General features: G+C 53.1%; 1 protein-coding gene across 1 annotated transcript; it reads right to left on the reverse strand.

The window, feature by feature from the left end:
• Positions 1-159: 159 nt before the first annotated feature.
• GALNT5 (polypeptide N-acetylgalactosaminyltransferase 5) lies at positions 160-9,804 on the reverse strand. The gene is made up of 10 exons (XM_008501269.2): positions 9,304-9,804; positions 6,824-6,990; positions 5,359-5,478; positions 5,143-5,278; positions 4,686-4,805; positions 4,364-4,481; positions 3,879-4,202; positions 2,368-2,448; positions 1,879-2,040; positions 160-563 (listed from the first exon to the last, which is right to left on the reverse strand). Exons 1-10 carry the CDS (start codon positions 9,498-9,500, stop codon positions 423-425), a joined length of 1,566 nt encoding a protein of 521 aa, XP_008499491.2. The 5' UTR covers positions 9,501-9,804; the 3' UTR covers positions 160-422.
• Positions 9,805-10,006: the final 202 nt, after the last annotated feature.

Genomic DNA, 10,006 nt, shown 5'->3' on the forward strand with positions numbered 1-10,006 from the left:
GCTTTGGTCAATAAACTGCCATTTTCTCTGGAAGAATCGGCAGCCCAATTTGCTGTTTTCAGACTGCAGTGCCCTGGCAGTCTGTCTGCAGCTTGGGCTGCTGTCCAGGGGCAACTGGGGAAAGTTCACTCACGGTAGGAAATGGGGGGGGGGGGGAAATTCAGAAAATATTTCCATTTAATAATGCAGAAAACCAGCTGAGTTTTTGCCAAAGTCTCCCCCAGTGAGGGAGAAGCAGGCTGGTCTGGTCCAGGTGCTGCTCCACCAGTTGTGCTGCTCTTGGTATTCTGAGCACTCAATGTGTGGTTTAAATGATGGATTTCAGTTACCCTTTGGAAATGAACTTCCAGTTCTGTGATCGCTGCCACAAGTCACACAGATGCCCTCGCTGGATCCACAAGATGAAAACACAGCGTTTCTGCTCAGTCTGCATAGTAATTGCCAAACTGCCACTTTTGATAAGGATTCCCCGAGTGGCAGGCATTTACCCTCAGGGCTTTGTGTGAGGGATCCACTTCCAAGCACGCTGGCTGCTGGAGATGCTGGGAGATGAGGTGGTGGCTCTGCAGGGGAGACAGACAGGCTGTGCCAGTGAAAAAGCTCCATTCTCTATGTGGTCTGCCCTTTTTTTGTTGTTTTTGTTGTTTTTTCATGTTTCCCTAGCAGGTAAGATCTCTTTGCTGACTTACAAGGACTTGTGGTGATCACCATGCCCAGGGGATCCCTCCAGAGGGTATTTGCAATACAAGGGAAGGCAGGGTCAACTACACAGGATTTAGTGTTACGGAGTTTATCCGAGCACATTTACTGTGCTGTAATTCAGCAATGAAGTTCAAGTTGCTGCCTGCACTCCCAAGCAGATGACAGTTTTCCTGCATTTCCCCCCAAACACCCTGCCCTTTGAGAGCCTTGGGGCTCCAGTGCTCCAGCTTCCAAAGTCTGATTATTTCAGACTAAAAAAAGGAATGGGAGCTGGTTGATCTGATGAGTGTATAATTTGCTTCATATTTTCTAAAATCATAAGCATTTCTTCCCTGAGTACAAAATATGCTATTTCAGATGATTTTGGACAAGGCTGACAGAGGTACAGTCACAACTCTTTGCTCTCTGCAGTGCAGGTAATAAACATAATCAGATGTTCCTCTTCTGTTCATAAATGCTTTCTTTTAAAAAGGCCCTGTGAGCTGATTGCCAGTCGATATCAAGTAATCTCCGTGTAAGTGCTATTGATGGTTTCTACGTAAATCTGAGATGTTTTGTGATTGCTGTGCAGGAGCAGATGCTTTGGCATGGCCAGCATCTCCCCAGCCCCAGGACATGGGGATGCACCTCACCTGGACCTGTTCAAGATAACAGCAGGGTCTGCTCTCTGCCTGGTTGTGCCAGGGGAGGTTTAGGTTGGAGCTGGGGAAGAATTTCTCCCTGGAAAGGGTTGTCAGGGCCTGTCCCAGGCTGCCCAGGGCAGGGCTGGAGTCCCCATCATCCCTGGAGGGGTTTCAGAACCCTGGAGATGTGGGGATGAGGGACATGGGGCAGGGGTGGTCCTGGCAGTGCTGAGTTAATGGTTGGACTGGGTGATCTTAAAGGTCTTTTCCAGCCCAAATGGTTCTGTGGTTCTATCCCTACAGGGAAAGGCAGCAGCACTGAGGGACCAGCACTGAATTAGAGGTGACAAGGTGGCTTTGGCAGAGCCCATTCCAGCAGGCTGGGGTACACCCCACACCCTGCCAGACTCAGCTGCCCCCCAGTCTGCAGGAACCCTGAGCAGGGACCCCAACCCCAAGGAGGGACCCCAACCCCGAGCAGGGACCCCAACCCCAAGGAGGGACCCCAACCTTGAGCAGGGGTCCTGGGCTCCCTCAGCATCCCCCCACTCACCAGCTGGGTCTGGGGGGCAGCCAGGGACCGGTGCAGCCAGGTCTGTCCATGTCCCCATCCCAGGCAGTGGCTCAGGCCTGGGGCTCCGTGGGGACCATTGGGGTCCAGGCAGAGCTCTCCGTGCTGGACCAGCCTCAGCCAGGTGTAGTTGAACTGCTGGTGCTGTGGGGAGATGAGGGGAGCTGTGACCCCACACACTTCCATCATCAGGCAGTGCAGGACAGAGCCCAGGATGGCTTTCAGGTACTGAAATGTTTCCATTTTCATGTGCAGGCTCGTGGCTTTATCAAAGTTTCTGATTCCAGCTGGATTTGCTGGTTCTGGGGTGGCTGCTTGGCTACAGGCTTTGCAAACAGAGGTGATTCCTGCCCCCCAGCATCATCTGGCTGCGTCCCCTGGTGGGCATGAGCTCCTGGGGGATTCGTGTCCCCGTGGGGAGCTCTGTGAGCTCTACACCACACACTAAACCTGTTGTTAGGGTCTCCTCACCTCCTTGCTGTCATCACAGGCCTCCAGAGCTAGGGTGCTGTTCTCCACAGTGATGCATCTGGACGTGGCTGTGTTCACCAGCTAGAAAACAGCACCAGAAGAGCCAATTCAGACACACCTTCCCGGGACAGGGGGGGCTGGCACAGGGTGGTGCAGCTGCTGGACTCTCAGGACACAGATTAAAAAGCAGAGACCACGTCCCTCATTCCTGGGAGGAGTGTGCAAACGTGCATGTGGTCTGATGGGAATGTTTTCCTACAGAGAAAAGCCTGAAACTTGCTCTGTCCAGAGCCATTCCAGGCTGGATGAGAGGTTCTTTTTCTGGACATAGCTAATATTCCTGTTCTGCAATCCTCCAACCAGCAGCTCCCAGCAATAACAACTTGCAGCCTTGCAAGAGCTGATCCTGCTCCTTCTTCCAGAATTTCTAAAGAACTTATGAATTAATCCTGGAAAATAAGCAGGCTATTCAGAAAACAGGTCCCAAGTAACTCTGGATGGTGGTTCAGTGCAGCTGGAATTTGCAGAGCTAGCTAAAACCCAGATTTTCTGCCCCATTGAATGGTGAGAATGAAGATATGAGTGATTCAGGTGGCCTGAATCAGGAAAATGCAAGGCAACATCTTGAAAAGTTTCACAAACACCTCTGAAAAGCTGAGGTTTTGGTCCAGTTGAAACAAAGAGCTCTCTGTATGGCCCCACTGAAATTGACACGAGGCTTCATTACCCCAACTGAAACTAAAGAGCTGAAAAAGTAACTATTTTCCAAGCAATTTCAGTTTTTTCTTTTAATGCTCTCCAGATTATTCTGCCAATTCCTTTTTTTTTTTTTTTTTTTTTTTTTTTTTTTTTTTTTTTTTTTTTTTTACCGTAACTTGAAGAAATGTTTCCCTGCATTCACTGCATCCCTCTGGCTAACCCAAAACAGTGGCTGTGGGGCCAGGAGAGCCTCAGCCTGGGCACCCCTTCCATGGCTCTGACAAACCTGCTATCTTACATCTCTTATAGCAGCTATAACTGGATTGCAATCAGTCTTGTATCTTGCCTGGGCAGAATATCTGAGCCTCCAAAGCCCGCAGCTGAGGCTCAGGCTGGGGCTGGATTCGGAACCAAGATTTAGCCGGGTTTAATTTACCAGGATGTTGGTGAAGCCTGCGCGGAGGAGAAGCAGATTGCTGCTGCGCTCTGCTGGTGGCACAGCACCGTGACAGCCCCTGCCTGCATCGTGACATCCCCTCCTGCATCCCTACAGCCCCTCCTACACCGTGACATCCCCTCCTGCATCCCTACAGCCCCTTCTGCATCCCTACATTCCTTCCTGCATCCCTACAGCCCCCTCCTGCACCACTACATCCCCTCCTGCATCCCTACAGCCCCTGCCTGCACCGTGACATCCCCTCCTGCATCCCTACAGCCCCTGCCTGCATCCCTACATCCCTTCCTGCATCTCTACAACCCCTCCTGCATCCCTACACCCCTGCCTGCATCCTTACAGCCCCTGGGGTACATACCAGCCCACTGGCTTTCACCAGGGGTGCTTCCAGGTCTGGGTAGACATTCTCCAGGTACCACTTGAAGTTCTTGCACTGAAGCTTCTCCCGCAGTTGGATTTGCTGAGTCAGGTCACCCACGTCCAGGTTCTTCAGGACTAGGTGGTAGGCATGGCCATAGAAGAGCTCCTTGTACTCATCCAGCCAGACCTCTGCAACACGGGCCAGGTTCCTCTCCACTGTCCTCACCCGATCTCTCGGGAAGGAGTAGGGATTGTCATTCCTGAAAATGTGCCCGACTCTGGAGCATGGGATGATCTCCACCTCTCCTCCACACATCCAGACCTGAGAAACAGAGGTCACTTGGACACAAGCACAGGCAAACGTGGGGTGATGGCTTTCTGCAAGCCAGAAGAGAAGCAGCAGAGTAAGCAAAGTGCTGGAGGAACTGTCCCCAAGGCTGTCAGGGACACTGGTGTGGGGGGCAGCTGCTGAGAGCAATGTACCTTGAATGAAAGCTCCATATTTTCACCTCCCCAAACATCCAGTCCTGGGTCATATGTTCCCAGCTCAAAAAAATACTTCTTGTCAATGGAAAAGAGGCCACCAGCCATGACTGGGCACCTGGGAGCAGAGAATGACATGGCACTGTCACTGGGTGGGCAAGTGACCACTCTGTCCCTTGCTGTCATTGCAGGCAAAGGAACATCTGCCCTCAAAAGAGCTTTTGTTGTTGTTGCTAAGTTATTAACCAAGGAACAGGCTGGTCTACAAAGCTCTCATATTTGCCTTTTTTTTTTTTTTTTTTTTTTTTTTTTTTTTTTTTACCTTATTATATCGGTTTCCTTGATTTTATTTTTCTTGATGACCTCCTGTGGAATCTGCCTCCATCCAAAATTCATTGGCCAAGTAAAAATCCCACGCTGAAAGTTGTCCACGGTCATGTAACTAAACAGAGAGAAGATGAGGATGACTAATTCTGAGTCACATTCCTGATTGAAATGTCACCCTTAATGAGTGAAGATGAGGATCTGTATGTAATTAAACCAAGATTTTAACAAATTTCATCAGGAATCCTCTTCATGTACTAAAAGTCACAAAAAAGGGGAAAGTTGTGTGTAACAAACTCAGGGGCATCGCTGATGTCAGCTCCGGTGCTCAGCTTGGGAAACGCTGCCGAGGGCCCACGGGGGCTCTGGTCCCCTGGCACCCTGCGACCAATGTGGCCCCAGGAAGAGTTTTTGCTGAAGCAAACGTTGGGTTTGGGGGGCAGGAGCTGCCTTACCTCATGTCCTTGTCACTGATGACCTCGATGACGGGGCAGGCGACCTTGGTGCGGCTCAGGAGGATCCTCTCCAGCAGCGGCTCCAGCCAGCCCACGTTGCACTCCACGTGTGAGTCCAGGAAGGTCAGGACAGCACCTGGGGCAGAGGACAAAACTGGAGAGGGTCTGCTGGTCACCTGGGGGTGCAGACAGGGCAGCAGGATGGCTCTGTCCTACCTTTGGCCATCTCTGCTCCTGCCAGGCGGGCGCGGATCAGGCCGTGCCGCTCCTGCAGACGGAGGATCTTCACCTTTGGGAACTGGGACATGTACCTGTCCAGAGGCTCCTTCAGGTACTCTGCAGAGAGGGAGAGGGCGAGGCTGACTTACACATTTCACACCTTCTTTCAGGGGTGAAAAGCAGCAGGAAGATTTTCCCTGGCAGTGTCTCCAGGATGCACCCTGTGTGTTTGAACATCTGGGCACAGCTGCACAGCACTGGGGCTGAGCCTGCTCTGCCCTGCTCTCCTCTCATTGAAAGAGAGGGACAGCAGGTCAAGGATGATGTTCACAGAACCCTAGGCTGCTTTGGGTGGGAAGGGACCTTAAAGATCATCTCGTTCCATCTCCCTGCCAAGGGCAGGCACAGGAATGTAAAAAATCTCTGCTGTGTCTCCTCTACTCTGTGATGGGTGGAGGTTTGGTCCCAGAGTCTCTCCAGGGGCTGTCCTGGATCTGCCCCTGCAAATGATGGTGGCAGCAATTGATGCAAACCTCCTGGACACAGGAAAGATCCATACCTGGTGCTGGGCAGGGACCCTCTGCATGCAGGAGGTGTGGGAAGTGGAGAGCAGCAAGTGTGGGGCTTTTGGTGACAGGCAACAAGCTAAATCCCAGAAACCTGACATGGGGCAGTTCATGACCCAAATCAGGTGTTGTTCACTCCAACATGTTGGGGTTTTTTTCATCATTACACTATAATTGCAATTAAAATCTGGTTATAAGTTGTTCTCCTTCGACTAAAATTTTTTTTTTTTGCTCTACAAATTTCATTGATACTCTGATTATCTCTAGGAGAACACTACAGTTGCATTCCAGGAGCCAGTTAAAAGCTCTGAAAGGCTCCAAAGGTGGAGCACTTGTGGACACACTTGCAGGATGCTGCTGGGGCTGGAGCAAAGCTGAGCAGAGCTCTCCCTGAGCCACCCACACTCAGGAGGCTCCTGATGCAAACCCAGCCCCTGCCCACCAGCAGGTGCCAAAGGGGAGACACAGGGAGAAAGTAAAGAGGAAACTCAAAAAGCTGCTTTTCAGGGTGTATAAACATGTTTTAATGCTTATTTTTAAAATGAGCAAACTCAGTCCTTCTCCTTTTTTTTTTTTTTTTTTGTTTTTTTTTTTGGTTTTTTTTTTTTTTTTTTTTTTTTTTTTGCACCTAGTGTCTTGTTCCATCGCAGGCTCTTTGCATGCGTGGCCTGAGCTGTGAAGCTCATCTGAAACAGAACTTTTCCTGAAGAACTAGTTGGAAAACTATATAATTCCTAAACTTTTAAAGGTTGAAGTCCATAGAGAGCCAAAGCATTAGAGAGCAGAGGTTTGGTATCACCCAACCCGCTGCACGCAGAATTGGATTACAGAGAACAAATCACATTTTGGGCTTGAGCTATATTAGTTTCATAAAAGGCAGGAGAAGCTGCACCTACCTTTGGTGCTAAAGTCATCCACCAAAATGACTTCTTCAATCAGGTGGGGAGGAGATCTGCCCAGGACGCTGTGGACGGAGCGCAGGAGGGTGGACCAGACTTCATCCACAAAGCACATGATGATGGTGGTGGTTGGGAGCTCGTCGTGGACCTGCTGCTCAGAGCACCTGCAATGGCAACACGGGCTGGGAATTTGCTGGGAAAACGTGCAGGGAGGGGAAATACTGAATGTGAGACCTGGGGCAAAGCTCTGCAGTGGGACTGTGTTGGGAGAGGGAGCAGAGGGGTCCCCAGACTGCCCTGAGGTCCCTCTCCTGGGCAGCTCTAGGGGCAGGACACACTCCTTTCCAACAAGGACCTCTTTTTATCTCCCTGTCCCCAGGTGATGATTTCTCCTTTCTGTGAACAAACAGGGCAACAGTGCAAAGGGAGGGAGGCTGCTGCCAGCTCTGCACCACTGGCCTCAGGGCTCTTGTGGGGAAAGGATCCTGTGATCCCCTGAGCACCTGCAGGGATCCCAGGCTGTGTGAGATGGCCCTGCTGGGAAGAAACAAAAACACTGTAATTATGTCCATAATGAAGGGAAATGGCCATCCCCACAAAAGGGTGCTCAGCACAGCAACCTGACAGACACACGGGTGGAGAGGAAGAGTCACCCAGTCCAACTTCTGCACCTCTCTCAGGGGACTGTGGAGGAGAACATTCAGGCATCCACATTCCATGTATGAGGGTACTGTTGGGTCTGCTCCCTGACCACCTGAGCACTCATCCTCCCCAGGGAGGCCCCATCCCATCCAGCCACGTCCCCAGCCCACCCACAGGGTGGCTGCAAACAGCCAGTGGCACCATCACCTGAAACGAGGAGTGATACAATTTCTCCCATGTCTGTTGGTTTGTAATTTTTTCCTGTGATGGCCAAAAATGCAATGGCAAGGTCAGGCCTGTGCCTTTAGCATTCAAATGGAAGGTCAGTGAGCAGCTTTTCTCTGTTTTCACCTCCAATTTCAGCACAACTTTGCTGAGTGCCCGCAGCCCTCCTATTTCCAAGTGGATCTCCAGGCCTGCAGGACACCTGGCAGATCTCCTGTCCCCACAACCAGCTTATCCCAGAGGGCTCAGGAATTCCTGGGACTTTCTTTCTCTCTCTCATTACTAAGCTGAAGCCTGACAGTAGGTTCTTCTCTCTGTTCCTTCCAGAGCAGCCCCATCCCTCCCCATCCCTGCTGGCACAGGTGCCCACTCACCCACACTGTGCCATGCAGCAGGTGACTTTGTTCTTGGCAGGCCAGGAAATCCGGGTCCCTGCCTAAACCTGAATAACTTGATTGTACCAGAGAAGCTATAATGGGAAGTAGCCTGGGGAGGGGCCAGAGGCATGCAGGGATGATCCTCCTGCCTTCACCTGAGCTTAAGCATCTCCTCCTCGGTGGGACTGCTCCTGCAAGCACTCCTCTGGAGGCAAGGAGCCAGCATAATGAGCAAAGCTCAGAGCACAGCAAGCACTGCAGGTGACAGACAGACTGAAGGATATGACAGGACATACTTCCTCTTGGCCAGATTTCAGTGGTCTCGTCCAGCACTCCAGCAAGGATCAAGAGAGGAACTGGGATCTGAGCTGGGAGAGACCAGAAGGATCCAGCAAAAAGGTAATGTGCCACTTGATCCCCAGCAGCTGCCAGCAGCTGTTGGCATGGGCTGGACCCGACAGCCTGATTTCTGTGGTGCCAACAGGCTGGGGGCAGAGCCTGCACAGGATCAGCCCAGCACCAGGGTGCTCCGAGCAGGTTCTAGTGGCCCTGTGCCCCGACGTGGTGGCCCACACACACCCCAGGGACACACCCCTGTTTGGCCAAGGCATTGCTGGTGACGGCAAAGCCGTCTGTTCCCGGGCAGGACCTCACTCCCCAGAGCCCAGAGGGTGTTCCTGGGGGTGGTTTCTGCTCCACAGCTCCAGGGCTTTGCTGCATGGTGCTGGCTTTGGGCCACCATGGCTCTTTTCTGTGCATAGGTGGCTTCCGTAGCAGAAAGCAGCCCTGTACCCTCCATCAGCATGGTGCTGACCACACCGTGCCCTCCTCCATGGGGGCTCTGGGTTGTGCAACACTGGGACACAGGCAGAACCAGCTACACCTTCCACGTGTGCACCTACAACTGAACAAAGTTTTTCCAAACCAAAGCTCTGCACCCCTCCCCACGTGTGTCCAGGGGTCCGGGTCCCCCCAGTGCCCTGGCAGAGCGGGCACCAATGTCACTGCTCTGCAGCAGAGGGGCAGCCGTGACACCCGTCTGCTGAGGGACACGGGCAGCTGGGCTCACCGGGTTAAGACAATCTGCAAACTTTACCCAGTTTTGTGTTTCATAAGAAGCTGGGAAGACAAAGCAGCCTCAGGGCTAGCATGCCCCGGGGTGCCCTCAGCAGCCCTCCCAGCACGACCCCCGGGGCACGGAGCAGGGTGCTGGGCAGGGGAAGCAGATCTTACCCGGCAGGCCTGGTGTCTGCTATGGCTCGGTCGACGGGGATCAAATCGCTGAGGTAGACGTTAAAGTTTCCTTCTTTCCATCTACTTTTTGCTTCTTCTTTTTTATCATCAGGGACTGAAACAGGGTGCCCAAACTGGCCGGGAGCCTGGGGGTCTCTCGGGACAAGTGTCACATCCACCGACAGGACCTTGTGCATTCCCAGTCTGTGGCCACCCGCCTGCTCCTCGCCGGTGCCCCCGGGAGATGCTCCTCGTGTCCCACTCGGTGCCACAGCCCCCGTGGTGGCAACCTGGTCAGCATCGTCGCCTTTTCCATCTGGGAGCTGCTGCTCTGTGCTCTTTTCTGGGCTCTTCGGGAAGTTCCTGGCAGAGTCGGGCCCGGGCCGTGGGGCCGGGGTGCTGCCGGGCTTCGTCCCCTCTTTGCTAATTGGGACGAAGTGATCTGGGGAGAAAGTTTCTTTCTTTGCCCCCTCTGTCCGCTCCTGCCCGGGCAGGGCTCGCCGGGGCGGCAGACTAGCAGTGAGCTGTCGGCTTTCCTCGGCGGTGGGGAACCCGGGTGCCCCCCGCCCCGTCCCCCCGCCCCCGGCCCACTGTGCCGGTCCGGAGAGCCCGGCAGCCGCCGGGGCTGGAGAGGGGGGCCGGTGGTGAAAGGTCCGGGGCGGCGATGCCCTCCTGCTGCCCGCTGGCTTTCTCACAAGCTCCC

The sequence above is a fragment of the Calypte anna genome, chromosome 7 (genome assembly GCF_003957555.1).
Source record: "Calypte anna isolate BGI_N300 chromosome 7, bCalAnn1_v1.p, whole genome shotgun sequence".
Taxonomy (NCBI): Eukaryota; Metazoa; Chordata; class Aves; order Apodiformes; family Trochilidae; genus Calypte; species Calypte anna.

What these genes read in the sequence shown, in the direction of transcription:
- GALNT5 (XM_008501269.2), bottom strand. Translation starts at nt 9,500, where the DNA reads ATGCACAAGGTCCTGTCGGTGGATGTGACACTTGTCCCGAGAGACCCC. An exon ending in GCAGACACCAGGCCTGCCGG is followed by an intron (nt 6,991 to 9,303) that starts GTAAGATCTGCT and finishes TTGCCATTGCAG; the next exon opens with GTGCTCTGAGCAGCAGGTCC. An exon ending in CTGCCCCCCAGACCCAGCTG is followed by an intron (nt 564 to 1,878) that starts GTGAGTGGGGGG and finishes TCTCCCCTGCAG; the next exon opens with AGCCACCACCTCATCTCCCA.